At 38.1% G+C, this 20,424-nt stretch overlaps 1 protein-coding gene across 4 annotated transcripts in view; it reads right to left on the minus strand.

Moving 5' to 3' along the window:
* NR5A2 (nuclear receptor subfamily 5 group A member 2) overlaps positions 1-20,424 on the minus strand; it is an 87,586-nt gene that overhangs the window by 17,759 nt on the left and 49,403 nt on the right. For all 4 annotated transcript variants that reach the window (XM_085068290.1, XM_085068288.1, XM_085068291.1 and 1 more), the window contains 2 exons: positions 19,419-19,538; positions 8,359-8,506 (listed from right to left, as the gene is read on the minus strand). In XM_085068290.1, coding sequence (XP_084924416.1) covers positions 8,359-8,506; positions 19,419-19,538 — 268 coding nt within the window. The remainder of the gene's footprint in view (positions 1-8,358; positions 8,507-19,418; positions 19,539-20,424) is intronic.

Raw genomic sequence — 20,424 nt, forward strand, 5'->3', positions numbered from 1 at the left:
CACCTTAAACATCTAAAAATGCTTAGAAATTGTAAAAGTATTCAAAAAGTAGAGACACCTATAAATGTGGGTTATATGCAGGTAATTTTCCCCCCTACAGATTTTTAAAAGCCATCCTTACTAGTATTCTATAAACATATTAGAAAGGGAAAAGTGCAGAGCACACTGATTGGGTTGTTCTGAAATCCCCACTGTCTCCACACAAAGGCAACAGTACAGAATACAAATATTGCTTGATACCCATGTTTCTAATTACTTGCAAGATTTGTATCTAACAAATATATGACCTAATTTTCTCTCAAGCATCAAATCCTATTGTTATTTCAAAACCTTGTTAAATATGCATTTTAGAAAAAAACTACATGAAAAGAAGATGTACTTGCTGAAGATGGTTAATCTTTTTTCCATGGCTTGCAGCTGTCAGACAAGCAGACAACATAACCAAGTAATGATCAGATTGAATCAAATTCATGCCTCGAATAATGCCATTGTACTAAATAGTTACATGAGGTATGAATCTGCAACATTCATTGCATTTAATGAAATAAAATCAGGACAAATCAAGAGCAATTATTAACTTTCCTCTATAATTTAGTGTAGTTTATTCAAAAAACTCAATCAGCCATGAAACAGAAGGCTTTCTCTGGGATTCCTGAAATAATTTTATCATTCACCTGTTCATCACTACTCCTACATGTAGAGCTGAGATGAATGATTAAAATTTTATTTATTAAAAAAATATTAGTTTAATTCTGCATTGTTCCTTACAACCCTAGCATTTTCATTTTATTCCTTTTATATTATGTGCTTTTTTCACAAAAACAATTGATTGTAGATTTCATTAAAACAGATACCTGTAAGACACTGTCCTACTTTCTTTCATACTGTCTGCACTTGCATGCAAACCTGCATTGGAGGATGGACTAAAACGTGGCAGCTCACTGAAAAAGTGTTCTCAGGAGCAAAGCATTGTTTATCAGTCATCACTCCATTTCAATTAGCATCTATAAGAAGTTTAAGGACTGATTTTTAACTGTTTGGCTTTGCTATGGGTTTTAACAGGTAAGTGAAAGGAATATGTTTTTGGTTTTGTTTCTTCATAAAGAAATAAAAGCCAGGGCAAAAGAAAATCCACTTTGTCCTGCATCTGCTAAATACACTTCTAAAATAGTCCCTCAAAAGATGAATTGTCAAATTTTTTTGCAAAGTTTTAGACCCTGAAAATACAGCATGGAACTATTTTCATGTTGAGTAATTTATAAAAGAAAAGATCAAACTTCCTCAAAATTTAATCAAGATTTTAAATGAGATTCCTTTTAAAATGGTGTTTGTTTTGTAATATGTAGAGATTTCAAGCAGTGTTGTTCCAATCTGCCTCTACTCCACATAGAATTTTTAATACTCTGGATTTATCGCTATTTACAAAGATAGATAACTATTGTTTTTGTTTACCGGATTGCATAGTTGAGATATCATTTAAGAGACTTCAAAGTAATGGAGTCAGAAGCAGAATTAGAGACAAAAGGGTTGATTTCTCTGTTGAGCAATGCTGCATCCATGAAAGGAGAACGTCCCTCATGAGATTATTCTGAAATGAGGTTTTGTCCATATTCATTTGCTTTATTTTCCCAGAGGGTTAAAATGAAAAAGTGGAATAGCTCTTCTAGTGGCAGAGTGGAGTAGCCTGGCTGCTATGCTTGAGATCCAGAGAAGAGTTGAATGTTCAGCAGCAGACTGGCTGTTTAACTGTTCTGCTGGCCCTCATCACCTCTGGTAAGAAATGGGTCCCTAGTTTCCAAGCAATATGCAATGTGCAGCAGTGAGGAACTGCTCTGTAGCTCTGCTGGGACTGTGCCTGTCATCCTTGTGTTGTCTGCCAGTCAACACCTGTTCATTGTCACAAATGGAGATTTTAGACTTTAAAGGAGCATTTGAAAACATCACCTGCCGTTAAGGGTTCCTCATTATAAAATTATGAAATGTTCCCATTGATAAGTTTGTCACAGTGAAAGCATCATCCGAGCTAGATATCTTGTTGTCCATTCTTTGGGTTCACTCCCCAGCACTCTGCAGATTAGATGGTCATTTCAAAAAGTCTATTTGAAATACTGCAAAAAACCAATCAAGAATCCAAGGGAGCAGGTTTTTTGTCAGAAATTGGTATGTGGAAAAAAAAGGTACTTAAATAAATCTTGATTTTATCTATTAGTCAGCTGTCAGCTAATAATAAATTATATTTAGTTCCTCCCTTGTTATAAATACATATTGATTAGTTTTAAACTCTGAACTTCAGAATGAGTTATATCTGGTCATTGCTAAACTGCTCTCTTCACTGAGAAAAATATCCCCAACACCTATTATACTGCACTTAATTAAGACAAGCATCAGCTTTATGTACTTTTATTTGCTTCTGCCAAGTCTCTCTGGTATAAATATTGAGCAGTCGCATCTCTTGAATACTAATCGATCCTTCCTGAATTCCAAATGATTACATAAAGTTTAGGAAGTGTTTCTTTGCCAGTATTAGCCTCCAGTGCATACTCTGGTTGGACATTTGGGTTGAGACAGCCTGAATCTGACAAGTATGCAGTAAGTATTTTTTCAAATTTAGATATAATGTGGGGAAGCTTGAAAGCCCTGACAGAATGCTGTACAGAACCCCTCAAGTACTGCTTTACTGGTGTTTACCAGGTGCAAATGTACAGGTAGACTTGGAGAACAGAACAGGTGAATCTAAGAAAATGTCAATGGAAAAATAACAGCCCAACTGTACATTTGTATTATAAATAACACATATATAAAAAGGTGTATAAAAATAGTTGTATATTTACAAACTACCAAAAGTAAAAACAGCTGGAGTGATCATGCTGAAGGGCATTAAACCCTAAGTACTGTTTGTCCCTGTGAGTGAGAAGTGGACATATTTGTAAATGACAAGTCCATGCCTGGATAAATTCTCCATTAGTGGCCTGCACTGGCTTGCCAAGGAAGACTGTCATGTAATACTTTTCACTTCAAATTCACAGCACCTACCTAAACTTTATCTGCAGTAAAGATCTACATGCAAACTCTGCTTTCTTTGTATCTGTAGTACACGTAGTGATCTATAATCCTACATGAATTGGTTCTCATCTAATTTTCTGGTCTTCTTTCCTGGGTTTTTTTGGTGTGATAAAACCTCCTGCCTCACTAATTCCTTCATTTCATTCTCCCATTATATTTGTTTGTGTGCTTTTATCATAATTACTACAAAACTTCAGTCAACATTCCCTGATACATTACCTCCAGTTGATGCTTAAACTCTTATTTTCCTATCTGCATACATGATATCCCTAATTAAACCCTCAGCAAAAGTTATGCAAGTGAATGTATTTACAGCCTCACATTTCATCATAGTTTGCTGCTGCGTTTTTTAATCTTTTCTGTGTATTTATATTGTGAACTCCGAGGCAGAGATTCTGCTGGTTTGTAAATCTGATAGAACAATGAATAGAACAATGATGTTACATAAAGTACATTAAAAAGTGCAATAGGTATGTTTTTTTGCTGCAGATTGTTGTGCAGCTGTATTGATGTGAGTTACTGGCACAAGGTGAAACAGAGTACACGCAGGCTTTATTCTGAATGCACATTTGAAGGAAACTCCTTCTAGTCTTATGAGTGCTGGAGGTAGAGTCTGCCTTGAATATGCTTCATTTCAGCCTGTTTCATCTGCATTAGGATCTTAACAGGCACATTTCTTTTCAAATGTGCAAATGGTGGGCCCTAGCACTTCAAATACCTCCTCACATCTCTGACAGTTTACAGAGACTAAAAGCAAGGAAAGATTCATTTTCTAATATTCCTCCTTACTTGCTAATGTTCCTCTCATTTTACCAGAAATGAGAATGGAGTGTTACACATCTAGGTGGATTTCTGCTGAACCCTTAAGTAAGACTGTGGTTTGTTTAAAAACTGAGTTCTTTTTTGCTAGGTTTTTTTTTTCTGCTGCTTAAGCAAGAGCCCATTGTTTGATGTCCACAACGATTAAATGTTTACTATTTTTACTGGACCCTCTTGTCTCATGTTAAGTGGGATGTGAGATCAATAGTGGCTCTGCAATTATTTGTCCATTGATAAAGCCTTCATTTCAAAAATGAAGTACATTTATCTGTGTCCTGACAGTGATAAGGGAGCAGTCCCAGTCAGCCGCTGCCTAGTCTAGCATTTAGCTCCACAGCCGGACAGGTGCCTGGACATGGGTCAAATGATGTCTAACTTTCTTCCTATTGGCATTTCACTTTACAAACTGCTCTGATGGGAGGTTTGACAAATCATCCTTGCTGAGTTCACGTAATAAAAACTAGCAGGACAAATGGGAAGTTTTTGTAAAGAGAAAACGAAGGTTGATTTCAGGTTAAATGACCAGTCTGTAAAGCTACTGGATGGTAAAATGAAGATGAAAGAAAATATCCCATTGAAGGCACTCATTTGGTTCTTCAAATATAATTTAAATTTAGTCATTTGTCAAATTTAATTGCTGAAAATTTCATCTGAACTTTGTTTTGTGATAGGAAGCAAATTTTGACTAAAAAAAAAAAAAGTGAAATTCTCTTGGCCTTAGTGAAGTCAAAATTGCATCTCCCACGTATCACATCCATGTTGGTTCTTTTTCATTGGAGGACACCAGTCAAATGCAACTAAGAAGTTGAGAAATCCATACTTGCATATCTCTTGAGCTACTGGGGATTTTTTTAGCCACCTATCTTTAGATTGGAAAAAAAACTGGCTGACATACCTGTGTTAAACTGTGGTTTGACATATTGATTATCTTTACTCCCTTAGGTGGAATTAAGAGGAGAATATCTCTAAATGAGAAATCACAGAAATGATGCCATAGAATACAGCCACGTTTTGGGGTTTGCAAACATGATGGAAACATCAGTCAAAGAAAGGTTGGCAAGGAGAACTGCGATGAAAGACTTTAATGTACAGAGAGGTAAGAACTACCTACCTGCAAAGACATTTGCTTTTCACAGCTGAGGGAGAGAATTTAAAAATTATGTAGCTCTACATATATAAACATTCTATAGCCCTGAACTAAAGAGATGTCACACTTAAGAGACTATTTACTAAACCATTCTGGCTTATTGAATAATTGCTGAGTCAATTGTACCATGATATAGTTGGCAATGTTTGTCAGAGGGTCCCAGACAGACCAGGTGGTCTCCTGGAGAAAGGAGCTGAGCTCCTGTGCCTGGGGTACCACTCACTGAGGTGGGGATGTGTAGTTTGACTGCAGGAGTTGTGTACTGCCAGCCACAATGGCTACAGTTAATACGCATCTGGCTAAGCTTCAGCAGCATCTTCTTTAATGCTGCCAAAAATCAAAAGGATTTTCCTGTATAAACCCTTTGGAACTCCTCCTGAGTAGATAAACAATTACCTCTCATTTAAAGTCTAGCAAGGAAAACTGATATGATTTAATTCTACTTCAGAAATTTATTCCAAGTGCTCTGGGTTTTGAACATGGTTTTACTGTTAGTTTACTAAGATAATCACTTCTGAAATGTTAAGATAAAGGGCAGAGACCAAGTTCTTTGCCCTAAAGGAGATTGCCGTCTTGTGGAGAGACAGACAGTGTGGTACAGCCATGAATAACAAACAGCTTTACAAGGCACTCTCATACCTTTACAGTTATAAAAGACCAAACAGCTTCTTCTCAATAAATTAATTCTGTGGATTATTGACTTCATATTGCCTTTGAGAGGCTTTATATTAGCATTTATTTTTCAATCAAGCACTGGACTGAAGAACTACTAAAGTAAAAGGTTTTATTGGTTTGGTTGACACTCATATGAACATCCTCTGAAATGTAAACAGGGTATGTCTTGAAGCACTTATTATTCCATTAAACATTACAGGCCCTGGTTGTCGACAAGAAACAGCTGAGCTTTTTGATTTTTTTTTTAATTAACTGATATATTATTGGCATTAAGACCAGTTTTCTGTTGAGTTGCCTAAGAGATGCAGATATGTGCCAAATGCACCTAGATACTTAGGTACAACAATTGCTCCCAGTTATAATTTGATGCTTAGCTAATTGTGACAGTCTTGCTGAATGCCTGCCAGCATTGTTAGACACTTCAATGCCTTCTAAACCTGAATTGCTCTTAGGCTGTGAGATGTCTTATTAATTTCAGCTACATGAGTCATTCATTCTTTTGGGCACAAACTTAAGTCCTTATCTGGAAAGGGTATCTGTATTTTTCATGTCAATTTTGTCATCATTCTCATTAAATATTAGCCTCTGTCCTGTGGGTCAAGTGCTAACATCTTTACATTTTACTCTTTGCAGAACAACAGCTAGCTCTGACTCTTAGCAAATGGAATTCTGCAGTATGCCAAATAATGAACTAATTGATTTCAAAGATGTCGAACTTGTCTTAGCTACATCATTTTTATATGCAAGTGATATGACTACAAGGTTCCTAGTAGCAACAAAATTAGCTTGTTCTATAGTAGCATAAATGAGAAAAAACTGGATAACCTGGCTTGGTACAAATCTGCAGGTTATTCCTGCCCAACTGCTTCTGAAGTTGAGCACAGTACCTGACAATTAAAAGAGCTCAAGGTGTGAGAATGATTCCTAAATCAGTGCAAAGTACTAGAACAGCTGATGAAACTAATTAAATAAAAAGCCACCTAAATGTGAGAATTTTCCAAATGCACTTCACTTATTCAGCTAATTTAAAATCTTTCTGAACTGACATGAATTCTCTAAATATTTTATCAGAAGAAAGCTACAGGCTCTATTTGTGCCACTGTATAATGACTGAAAAACCTACTTATTAGTAATTAGGAAATATGAATTCTTGTTATCCATCAGATTAATTCATAAAACATAATTTCTGCAACAGATGGTTTGCATTTGTTTCTCTGAATCTAAGATATTCAAGCAATGAAGCCCTGAATACAAAATGTTAATAGTTACCAAGGAAATCCATCATCTCTTCCTAGGATTCAAAATGGACATACCCCAGAACGATCAGTTCTGTTAGCATCATTCTAATTCCATTCTACTTTGTAAAATAATTCTTTTCTATCTTCTGCATGTTCTGTGTCCTGTACCTTTGAAGGACTGTGTTTAATGTTCCCTTCATTTAAAGGGAGCTTTATCTAAAATTTTCTCAAGCAGGTTCAAATTCTGTAACACCTAGGAGGGACATATTTAAGACTCAAATTGAGGTGTACAGTGTGACCAAAACTGTTCCTTTTAGCCTACTTGCAATTATATTACAATAATTTATTTTTAGCATTTTATTCCTTTACAGGTTTTTATTTTTAAACTGAAAATTAAAGGAAAGGATTACTAAATGCCACCACTGCTGACATGTCTTTGACTGTTGTCCTTGGCTCACCTGTTAACTCTCTTTGTAGACAAAAACACCTTTTCAGTAAAACAGGAGGTTTTGCTATGGAGGTATGGCTGGGTCTGACCTTATTTATGTTTTAAAGTCTCTCAACTGTCTGCCAGAAAAAAAAAATCACTTGGGCAAAGTTCATTTGGACCAGCTTTACAACAAAGTGCAAACCTGAAACAGAGGACAGGCAGAAAAATCTCTTCCCATGAAGTCAATAGGAATCCATCTCCCTAAGATCTTTTTTATTCTTGGCACCAGTGATTTTTCTTGACTGATTTATTGGAGGGCACTGGTTTAACTAATTTGTCTTGCATAGGTATCTTTCCCATTCTGTCCTCTCCACTAGTACAAAACAATCTTCCCTTTAAAGGTTATTTCCTAGCCAGATCTTTCATAAAGCTATTATCATTAATTTGCACTTTAGGAGTTCCTTTCACTTTTTAAAAACTATGAGATACATTCCTGATTTATGGGTTACAGTGTGACAGCCATCATATGCAAAGAAGATTGTTTATACTTACCACAGATGCCTTTGAATAAGAGGGAAATTTCAACCATATCCCCACTCCATCTGCTTTACATAATTGTATTCAATATCATAGAAGAACATGGCAATCTGTATTTTCCACTGTTCTCTAGGATAGCTAATAGAATTTTATCCTTGTTCTGAAAAATTCAGTAATCACATACCAAAATACAGAAGGTTTATAAAACTCCATTAAATTCCACAGGTTTTAGGAGTCATTTCCATAGAAATGCACTTTTAATCCTTATACATAATTTCCCTGCAACTGATAATTAAAAAATTATCCTCAGATTACTGTGAACCTCATTAAATATCCTTCAAAATCACGTTTCACAAAAAACTTAAGAACCTTAAGAAAAGCAAAGTATTTTCAATGTTTTTAGAAAATAACAATAAGACCATTAAATATGAAGTTTAGAGTGTACCTACCTAAACTAAACAGCACCAGGAATTTGAGACAGACAAATTCTCGTAGATCAAACTGCAGGGAGCGAAGCTTTGCTACCAGCTCTTGTGCATGGCTCATGAGATTGTTGAGGGTGGCTCCAGCTTGGGATGCTATTACGGAATAATCCACCTGAAAGAGAGAATTGTATTCCTATCTGGTTGTCATGTCCAAACTTTAGGATGTTTCAGGCAATAATATACAACAGGTATACTCCTGGATATCGAAATAATTCTCAATTTAATGGGAATTAAGTCATCATCAAATCAAGATGATTTTATGTACAAACCAATTTTAAAGAAATGAGATATTCCGAACATAACTTTAAACCCTATATCTTAATGGTATGTCACATCACTGTGAGTGCTGGTTTGTCTGTATTTGCTTATTTTAGAGGCTTTAATTATGAGAACTGCTTATGACACTGGTAGCTGTTGTCATCTCCATTTGTTTTATTCACTTAGTGTCTCCTGTTCTCATTGTAATTGTATGATCCGGTGAAGAACAACTGATGAAGTGAGCTACATGCCCACCCTAGCTGTATTGCTCTAGGGGGACACAACAATATTCATGGGAAACAGTTCTGTGTCCAGAACTTGGCCAGAAACATCTATTCAAGCCCAGAAATGTCGGTGTATTCCCACAGGAAACAGAGGTATTGTGTGGGTGGTTTCTGTTCTCCTCAGCCACACAAAATCCCTGTGTTTGTTGGAGTTGATTCGAGCTCAGTTGTTGTGGCAAGTGCTGCCCTGCTGGGGAAGGGGGTGGCAGGTGTGTGACAGCTCAGCTGCCCTCGCATTGTCCCCAGCAGCGACTGCAGTGCACAGAGCTCCTTTCCTGAGGCACAGAAACAAGTGGGGCTGCTCTGGGGTCTGCTGCCCTTGTCATGCTGCCGTTTGTTCGCAGGGCAGGCTGACCTGTCTGGGAGCTTTCCGAGTGACACCTGGATACAGAGATCCCATGGAAAGCTGAAATTAATACACTTATTAAAAAAGGGAATATTCACAAGCACAGGATACTTATAGCCTGTCATTGCTGACTCATTACATGATCCTTGAACCCTGGGCAACCTCCCCATGCCTGGCATGCTGAAATTTTTCATTCAGGGGATGTTTCCATGCAGGTGGCTGTACCAGCCCCTGCCACTCACAAGGTGTGCCCCCTCTGTCACCTCATGGTGACCAGTGGGGAAGGGTACCACAGCCTATGGCAATGCTACCACAGCCTATGGCAATGCTGTCATGGGAAGGTGACTGGAGAGGCTGGGGTGAGACAGGGCAGAGGACTGGCATGGAGCAGGGTGGAACTGCTGGTGTATCAGAACTGGGGTGACCCAAGCAACAGGTTCACCTGAAATGCTCAGCCCAGAGTGCTACACATCTCCTGCAAGTGCCACTGTCCCATGGAAATGGCCTGGTGTGCTGCTTGCTCCCCTGATGAACCACTCCTGGCCAACTGGCCGAGACCTAAATGGGTCACTGACACATTTTCAAATTGTCTTTTCTTGCCTGGGTGCTCTAATATTCCTAACCCCTTTCTCATTTAGGAGCCTCCAGAACAACAGGGATTTCCCTAAAATTCCTAATCATACTTCATCTAAGTGAAGTCTGGCTGTAAATTAGGACTAAACACAATGGTAAGTGCTACTTTGGGTTAGTGATTTGTTTAGTGGTATCAGTGCTCTTAGGCAATCTGTAAGGTTTCCCATAATGAAGAAGTTAATAAAGAATGGACAGGTATCACCAAAGGAAACAGAACAATACTGCAAACTTTTGTTTTTCCAGGCTCAGATCCCTTAAAATAATTTTTTTTCGGTATTACAGAACATGTATTTTAATTTTTAAAAAATTATTTTAAAACTATTGAATTGGTTTTGCTCAAGTATAAACATCAGTGAAACAGGAAGCCCCACCCCTTGAAATACTTTTATCCTGACAGAATTTCAGCAAGGGAGGATAGAAAAATGACTAAAAGAAACTAAAATTAACTTTTCCCAGTAATGGCCTTAATATAATCAATCAGTTACTGACTTTTAATAAGAGATTTCATTTATATGTACTCATGCTGCTCCTAAGAAACTGACTAGAAGCAACTGCACAAGAAAAATGAAGTTACACTTTCTGTATGGAGGTTAAGAATAACAACACTTTGCAGTGTTGGAGCAGTTAAGAGTTGTGCTCATAGTTCAATTAAGTCAATGGATTATGCCTAAGTATCCTGTGAAGTAGATTTTATTGCTCTCTTTTACACCTGGGGAAACTCAAAGTAGTGACATTAAATTGCTTACTCAGGGCCAAAGAAATCTGTGACAAAATTACGATGTGATCTTTGAAAACCCCAATCCATCTTTGAAAAACCACTCTCTAGTTCATCTCTTATTTATCACTCTTTCTAAAGATGCATTTATACATATTTCTTTATGTATATATACTTATATAAATAATAAGAAAAAATAAAGTAACATACCTCAAATAATTTTTACTCAAAGATTAGTTTAATGTAGTGACATGATTCAACTACTTTGTATTGATAAACTGGTCACATATAAATATGAAATTTCATAACTTAATTTCCCTTTTGTAATTGTTAAGGGTGGGGGGAGAAAAGCTCAAAATCCCTTACTGAGCTTCCAATTTGTGGGGAAAATATGCTACTCACTTCATAATAAGAAGTTAAGATGTCTGAATGTCAAGAATATCAGTGGCCTTAGTGCAGCGATTATGCCATAATGGAAAAACCCAGTAGATGCCTGGATCTCCCAGCATCCCTCTACTGGAGAGCTCTCAGGCAACCTGCTCCTCTTTCAGGTGCATTTAATATTTGCAGCACCAGCAAATTTGTCTGGGAGGCAAGTCCTCATCTGCCACTCACCAGGAACAGGCTGTATTAAATTTTTATATTTATTGACATTTCATTACCATAATTGACTGCAGTTGGTTCTCTAGTAGAAGGCACAGGGCTGCCTCCTAAGCAGGAGAATTGGTCCCTTGAGTAGGATTTGCAATTAAAAACAACGCAGAATGGATTTTTTTTTTAATTGTGTAAATATGATGAGTTGAATTTTCAGCTTTAACTAGAGAATAGTAGGTGTGCAGAAGGCTTTTTTCAAGAGTGAGCAAAATTATGAGTCAGTGGAAAGACGACCCCCAAAGGTGTCAATCAGTTTATACAAAAGCAACTGTGCATGAAAAAGCCTCAGTTAATGTCTGTTCTGAAAAAGTGGTCACATTAAAGACTACACTGTTCTGCTTGCTTGGTCCTGTATGCAGAAATTGATACTAAAAGGTGTATTAATTCTTTAACCTTCCAATTCATTATTAAAAGCACTTTAAAAATACAAAGATTAAACCAGCTTGGATTTTGTGCAAAATGCTTAATTGCATACTGAAATCTTAACATTTACTTTATATTGTACATTTTACTTCATATTGTATATTGATTTCATTTGGAAAAATCAAACCCACGACTAAAATTATTATTGCATCCCAATTAATACTACTACATTTCACATTGATTTTGATGTTGAATATGCTGTCTGGCATTTTTGAAAACAGCAGTTTTGGCAAAGCTTCCACATAACCTAATTTGGAAGTAAAATGATGGGCTGAAGTTATGGCTGCACAAAGAGAAGTGTGAATTCCTTCTGTACCCTGGGCTAAATAAATGCTGTTGCTGATGGCCAAAAATACAGGGAGCACCTGTGTGGTTTTGTTTTGCAAATGGTGTATCATGGTAATGAAGGATTTTTGAAGACAAATCCCTGGTTTTACTGGGCTCAGATAGTAATTTTTCTGGTGGAATTAGGTGGTGGCTTCTGGCGTCAACTCCTCTCTGTGCTCACAAAACAATCTAACACTTAATTGTGGAATTAAGTTCCTTTTATTTTAGAAACTTAAGCAGTGTTTGATTTCTAGAATATGACTGTGGTATCATGTGGAAATATTGTGTGAAACCACACCATCCCTTTCAATGCTTCAGCAAGCTTGAAATAGTCTCCAGAATACGATTAGAGTGATTTTACTTGTTGATGGCTGTTGCCAGGTACTGACTATCCCTGAGTGCCATTCGTTTCAGCCAGACAGGAATTGTACAAGGAAGGAATAAAGCCCCTGCTGTGGTTTTACATAATGTGTAATCAGACTAGGGCAGTTCAAGTTAATAAAAGATTGGTTTCATATTTAATTTAGTAAATTAGACTACTGTGTGTTTGAGGTATGAAGGCAGAGGCAGAGGGTGCCCAGGTGCAGCGAAGGGATTGTCTTACCCCTGCTGCTCTAGTGGTGCAGCCCTGGCCAGCAGCTCTGGCTGCTGCTGCTGCTGGGAGCTGCTCCCCCACTGCTCCCTCCTTGGCTGCAAACAGCCCTGAAAGCCTGGGGTGGCCCACGGTGACCTGGCCTAGGTTGTCAAGTCCTGACCCTGCTTGAGTGGATGCTCTGTGGGTGGATGAGTCTCATCTCAGAAGCATGCATTCAGTACATAGCAAACAAATTAATTTACTATTGCAACCTTGCCTCTGCTTCCTGAAATACATATTTCAGTGGAAGCTGCAGTGGTTATTAAACTAATTTTGAGCTTGTAATGTAATTCTTTCATTACAAACAGTATTTCTGCTACATTTCTAAGCAAATAATTATGGAAAACACTTTGAAGAGGCACCTACATACAAAAACTGAGGATGTTTCAGCTTGGAGAAAACCCACAGATATGCTTGTATCTGCTGATTATCAGGTTTGGATGTATTAATTAAAATTGTGTTGACTTATGCAGCATAAGATGCTTGTCATTTTAACATGAGACACAATAATAGAAGATAATGAATTAAGTTGCCAGTGGCCCTTTCCCCTAGGATGATGTTATGGTGCTTGATAATTAACTATAATATGCAAATAGTAGCACTCCAAAGTACTGCAGAGTACAATAGAATCCATTTCTTTACCGAAGTGTTATAATGTACTTTTATGATTTTTTTGATATAGAGGGGAGATGATATGAAATCATTGCTGAGTTTGATATTCAGTGCATTTCATCAGAAGACAGAGCATCCCTGGAAAATTTTGAATGTCTGGATGACATCTCACCAGGTTGTGCTAACTCAAACTACTTCAGGAGCTTTGAGCCAGGTAAGTTCATTTCCCCTTATTACTCTCTTTTCTTACACAAATTTCTGCTCTACTATTTTAAATCCTTTCACAAAAATGACTACAGAGTAGTCAAGACTGGATGTGCTCACTTTGGATCCCATCACTATCACTACTCCAACAGGCAGTTGGGACAGACTGATGTGGATGTGGTGCTTTCTTCAAACTGAGTCTCTGAACAACTTGTCTCTCATGCTGGACAAGCTTAAAACCAGATATGGGATTTTACATGAGTTTACATTGACAAATTAGTTCACTAGCATGGGACTTGTTTGGAAGACTAACAGGCTTGAAGAAAAGCTGTCAGACTCCAGGCAAATAACTTTTGTTTTCTTTATGGGAGCCATGTGTACAAAATAAAAAAGAAATATGTTTCCCATGATCACAGCAGAGTTAGCATGTGGGAAATGGAATAGTTCTGGTGTGCAAGGATTCATGTTGGGTGCCCTCTCCATGAATTTTTGCTGGAACTGGAATTTTAGACTTAAAAGCAGAGTGCTGTGATGGTTTCATGGCAACACAGCAAAGCACATGTACTTTGGGATCAGTTTGTTCACAGGTATGTCCATAGCTACTTGAAAGACTCAAAATACGTTACAAATATTTGGACAAACCTGAAATCAGGGCACTTCATGGTTATAACTGAGTTTCGATGTGTTTTACCCAGTTTAACTGAGCACATCTAGCTCATCCCCAAGAAGCAGCCAGCATAATATCTTCATGTCTTCACAAGGGATGAGGCACTTTGAACAACTAGCACAACCTTACTTTCCTTTAGGCAGAAACCACTAGAGTTAGGAACTGTGCAAGAGAACAAATATGATACTGAATACCAAAATAATGATTGCTTGGCCTCATTTGTATCCACCTTGAATCAAATCCTGGGTTTATTTGCTCTTGTAAGGACTTCCAGATTTGGCCCTCAAATGCCAGTACCTCTTTTGTACCTGCTACAACTATGAAGCCTCACTGACTACAAATACAAATCGAATGGGAAAAAGATGCTTCCCAATTTCCAAAAATGTAAGGAGTAATAGGTTTTCTCTAGATATCCATGTGCTTTCTATACCTATGACTGGTGTATGTCCTTTGCAGTCATTCCTTTAACATTCTTGTACCTTTTGTACTTCAGTGATACTTCTGCAAGGGTGATCTTTCTTGGCAATACCATCAAGATCTTGTGCTCTTTCTCTGGTGCTACACTTTAGAATACAAATCCAGGTGTAAAGATGCATTTGTGTGATGACTTCAAATAAATCAATAGTTTCAACCATCTCAAAAAAAAATCTGAGATTTAGGAACATTTTTTGATAGCCTTTTTAATTTTAAAGGCTTTAGACAAACTCAGCAGAGGAAATATTTGGCAGCAATGAGTAGAGTGTAGGAATGAACAAAAGGAGCAGATTTTGTCTGGGCAGATGAGGTTACAATTCACATGTTGTGCATTGACTGTTGCAGGAAAATGTGCAAACAACGATATTCTATACAGAGCTTTACTGTCTACCCTGTGTGTGCTGGGTCTTGGAAGCTGGCAGTGTATTGCTGGTGAAGATACGAGAGGAAAGTGCTCAAGCTGGAGGAATTAAAATTCTGTAATTAGAAATGGTCTGTTAAAATTACATGCCACATGGCAAGCCTACAAAACTCAGCATGTGGAGAGCATATTGGCAATGATTTACAATTAACCACCACATTGCAAATCACTCCTTAGCTGTTTTCTATTATGAAATTTTGAGAGTTGTAAAATGCATTTGTGCTAGTTTATTTCCTTTTGAAATGGTAATTGCTACTGCTGAGGGGCAGTACTTAGTGCAGAAAATGAAATGTGCAGCACAGGGAGGAACTTGTTTCTGAGGAACTGCTGAGGAATTGTAATGATCTGAAAAAAGTGCTTTCTTGAAACACATATACACAAAAGAGCTTAATTTATGAAACCCCAAATAAATAACAAAATAAAATAAAACACAGTATTTTTTTGTGCAAGGGCCAAAGCTTACTACTTTGTTGCTGACTGCACTTTTTTGCCATCAAAGTGGGAACAGTGGATTGACACTGGGTAAAACTCATAAACCAGTGGCTTGAGGGAAATGCAGATGTATGGAAATGTGATAGGAGTGCCCTAAAGTAATGGGTTTTAAGCCAGTGTGTTTGAAAATGATCAAGTGTTCTTCTAACTACTAGCCCATTTTAGATACCTAGTATAGAACTGACAGTGGTATGGCCCTGGGGACCCGGATGAAGTTTGACTTTTGTGTCTGAGGAACAGAAGCTGTGCAGTCTAAGTGGAGAGAGCAGGTATGTTCTAATTAAGTGGTGGTAAGTTCCCCCCTTACAGCTTCCACCTTGATTGTGATTGTAAAAAGGACTGTGTTTATGAGTAGCTTTTATGGAGGGATATATTAAAGAAAGCGAGGAGTGAGGCTTCTCAGGTCTTAAATTTGCTAACTTGTGACAATAATCTTGGTCTCTCAGGTAATAAAGTTGGCAATCTAGCTCAGGTCCTCAATTTAAAGTTATTATCTTTGAAAGCCAGATGATTGACTGTAATTTCACTCATAGTGCTTTGTTGGTAGCAGAAATAAAAACATCTGCAGCACTTTTCATCAGAAGTGTCAGAGTGCTTTCCACACCTTAATCAACTAATTTTTATGAAATGGTGGCAAGGTTTTTCCCTGTCTCTTCTGTGGGAACTGAAATGATCTGGACAGCAATTGGAAAGTATACAGCACTTGGTGCACTAGCAAAGACTCACAATGCCCAGGTCTACAAGTGGGGCTTCCCAGAATTATTTTACAGTTTTTACAGAGGATACAGACACAGTCATAATTATCCTTTCATAAATACATCTGAACAGCTGTTGTGTGTTGGAATGTAACAGTCTGAGTTCCAAGATGCTCCATTTGACACTTAGGAAAAGAGAAAATTGTATTGATCAACTTGTCTAAAAAGCAACTCCCAGCTGAGCTAGGATGTGAAAAGGTAGTGTACAGCAGCTGAAGCCAGGAATGGCTCAGGACAAGTAATGAAGAACTACCATCCATGTCCATGTCCACTGGCATGTAGAGGTAATGTTAAAAAAGCATTCAGCTATAGCTGAAACTTGCAAGGGATGTCAAATTGTTAGTCTGGGATAAACCAGGAAAATGTGGGACTGCTGCTGGATTCAGATGGCGATTTTCTGGCAGTAAGCACAGACCAGGCTGAGCTTCTCAGTGCCACTTTTGCCTCAGTCTTTCCTAACAAGATCTTCTGGGCTCTGTGAGTTGCATCAGGGCTCAAGGAGGAAGAGAGTGATGAGCACTGGCTGTAGGCTGGAAAAAACCAAGAGTTCATTGGAGAGCTAAGGAAAAACTTTTCCCCAGTGGAGATGGTCAGGCAGTGGTGCTGGCTGCACATGAATGTTTTGCAGTTTCTATCCTTGGATGTTTTCAAAGCCCAACTGGACAAAGCCCGGACTGGGGACTCCTCAAAATCCCTTCCATCCTGGATTATCCTGTGATTTTAAGATTTGTGACCCTGGCAATTCTAGACATTTTAAAATTTCCACTTAGCTCACCCAGCCTTGTCCATCTAAATAAAAGAGGTTCTTCAAGGAATGATTTTTACCCAGGAAAACCATTTAAATAGATGCTGTATAAAAGTAAATGCTTTTGATGGAGAAATTGCATCCAAGTCACGTAGTGGCACAGCACTGGCACTGCTGCAATACCTCGACTACCAGCAGCCTTTCTGTGAGATGTGTGCCCCACACAGCCCAGCAGGAGCAGGCACTGGCAGTGCTGCTGTGCCTGCTCCTGGAAGCAATCTGGCTTTTCACTGAGGATCCAGTGGCCAGAGCTGAATGAAACTGGGACAAAACAGGGGCATTACAGGGAGATTTCAGAAACAACAGCCAGAGACTGTGTTATTACTTCAGGTCTAGTGTCTCCCTATTTCTCAAAGAGAATCTGTGGCACATCCGTGGGAGTATGTTCTGCAGCTGTTAGCAATTGTGAAATGGGAAAAAGGACTGGCTGTAGAGTAATAGAGTTCTGGTAACATGGCTCTTGCTCTCAGCCAGAGAGCAAAGTACAGAAGGTGGTGGGAGACTCTGGGGATGCATTAAAACTATTGTACAAATGTGGGCAAAAATGGATGCAGTAATTTCAATTGAGCCAGGTTTTAACCTAGTTGGAGGCTGCCTGGAAATACACAGCTTCCAAATCCAGCTGCTGATTTGCAAGCAGTACATTTAATAAGCATCCTGCTACCTGTTGTCCAACAGTGAAGAAATGCTCTGCTTTGCCTTGAGATCATGTACAGCTGGGTTTTTATTTTCAAGAAAAGATAAAAGTGGCTAATGAGGTAAAAATTATTACTGTGGGAAAATGGGGACAATGGCTAGAATTTAAGGGTAGTTAGATGTCTCTAATGATTTCAGTGGGACTTAGGCACTCAGTACTTTTAAAAACTAGCTAATCACATAACAAAGGAGACACTAATTTAGCAGTTCTCTCAGGAACAGAAACCTGTCAATATACTTATAGCTTTATAAACACAGGAGCAAGCAAGCATCCTGTGTGGTAAATGAAATAATTGCCAGTAAAATTGTCTGTCTTTTGCAGAGGATGGAATGGAAAGGGAATCAGTCATTTTCTCAATAGCACCAATATAAATCAAGACTAAGGCAACTCAACTAACTTTTGCTGATATAATTAGGGAGTGCAATGGTATCTGAGGTAGGTTAGTGACTTTCCACAAAGTACAGGAGTCAGTTTCATAGCTAGAATTTGAATTTTCCCAATTCTTTTCTTGGACAAGGCGATAATTTCACCCTTCCACTGTAGACCTCTTAATCATAAATGCAAACAGAAGAATCAGAATCCTTCTGATTCTTATAAATGCTTGTTCTTAGTCATAAGAAATGGCTGCAGCTTTAAAATTATAACCAAAGCTGTAAGCAGATTCCACAACATGCAGACACAAATGGTGTAGCACAGAAAAAGGAGCTCTTTCCCAGGTGTGTATAAATCGAGGCAGTTCAGTTTGCAGCTAGTTAAATACCAAAGAGCCATCATTTGTTTTCACTTCAAGTCAGAAACATAATATACAGGCACACTTTGCTTTGATATTGTCTTTTTTTTTTTCTGTTAAAAGCAGAATAACAATCTTAGGAATAAGGTTCTTGTGTTACTGTCAAGTTCATTGTGCTTTGGAAAGTATAACAGAAACAAAACTTTCTATTTCTTTTCTGTTTTCTCACAGTTTTTCTAATATTTGTTCCATTATAGCTCTTGCATTTTGGGAGATCCGTGTATCTGACACATGAAGAAAATTAACCCCTGGAAAGCTGTGCTGAAACTGCAGGGTGCACACCCTGAGACAGTTTCTGAGACAATATCTGCTTTTATAGTCTATGGACAGAATAATTTTCCTGGGATTAGATGTCTCAGCTGCCCAGTTTATCCCACACGTCCATATGTATCTAAAAGCAAGGTATTTCTGGGGTAGTAAACAGGAGGTTCTCCAGATTTCTGACCCACCTAGTGCTTCTTTTCAGTAAATCACAATTCTAAAGGGAAGCAAAACTATACTTGCTTAAACCTAAAGCATTAGGTTTGGGAGTGGTGGTGTTGCCAGAAACCATTTTAGCCCCAAGGAAATGCTACGTCTTGAGAAACACTTCTCATCTGCTCTTTTTCAATTACTGAAGTATTTGAAAAGCAAAGTGCTTATGATTATATCTGCCTTTTTAGGTTTATCTGTAACCAGCAGACTACAAACAGAGTGCACAAATGATTTTACCTACAGTAGTTGTGGAGGATCTCTGAGAACACAGGAGTGCTTCTGACCTAGTTAAACTCCTGCTATTTTGAAAATTATTATACAAACAAGACATCCCTATTTCTCTGAGACCACATACTCACTTGTTGCCCGGTAACCAGAAGGATGGAGCCTTCTTTCCCATGTACCACTTGCCGGTAAATGTGATCTAGAATTAAGAGTTCGCTCCAGCAGTTCTGAAGCAACTTCATTTGGTCATCAACCTGTAAAGGAAACACAAACATTGGTGACATCACTCTGGGAGTAAGCCTGACATCACACTGTGGAGCCAGTCCTCCTCTGAGCTGGCTAACATCATGAGAACAGAGGTGCTGTCAAGAATTATTCATCCACAAAATTGCTATTCTCAGTTGAATAAACAGAATATTGCTCTAGCCTTTATCTGTAAAATGTATGGAATATTTTCTCCTGATTAGATTCTAGGAAAGCAAAGCTATGGCCTTGTTATGTAAGTAATATGAATTGCATATTTATGGCAATGGGATTTTATTTTTACCCAAAACAACAAGAGCAGGAAATAATGCTGATGTGAACTTTCTCATACTCCCCATTTTTGAACAATTTTTAATTTATTTTTTCAAATAATAAGGGATCTGCAAATTCACAAGCATTATTGCTGCAACAGGCTCATGTCAGAGATAGGACTCTTGGCAAAGGAAAAAGTGAAGAGTGGTTAAAAATCTCTCTAAAAATAGCTGTGGTACTATGGAAAGAGGAGAACACTTCTTAATGAACAGAAGCTGAGCAGCTTTGGGTGTCACTGGTAGAGCAAGAAAGGGCAGTGCACGAGTCAGTGGTGAGCAGTGAGACACATCACTGAGTGTACCTGGGAGTTGAAGGAACATATTGGGCACCCAGCACAAGGAACCTACATTAAGATTTTCTTAAATTATTTGGAATGTACGTCTTACAGGACAATGAAATGTATCCCTAAACTGACTCTAAATGCAGCTGGATTGCATTCAGTTTTCTTCACTTAAAGGCTGAAAAATAATTAGGATTTCCATAGTAATGGGAGGAAGAAAAAAATCACAAATTAATGTAAGGTAGAGTATGAAATTAAGTCATGGTAAGCAGCAGTATGCTCTG

Source organism: Lichenostomus cassidix, chromosome 8 (genome assembly GCF_008360975.1).
Source record: "Lichenostomus cassidix isolate B80296 chromosome 8, HeHo_3.0, whole genome shotgun sequence".
Classification (NCBI taxonomy): Eukaryota; Metazoa; Chordata; class Aves; order Passeriformes; family Meliphagidae; genus Lichenostomus; species Lichenostomus cassidix.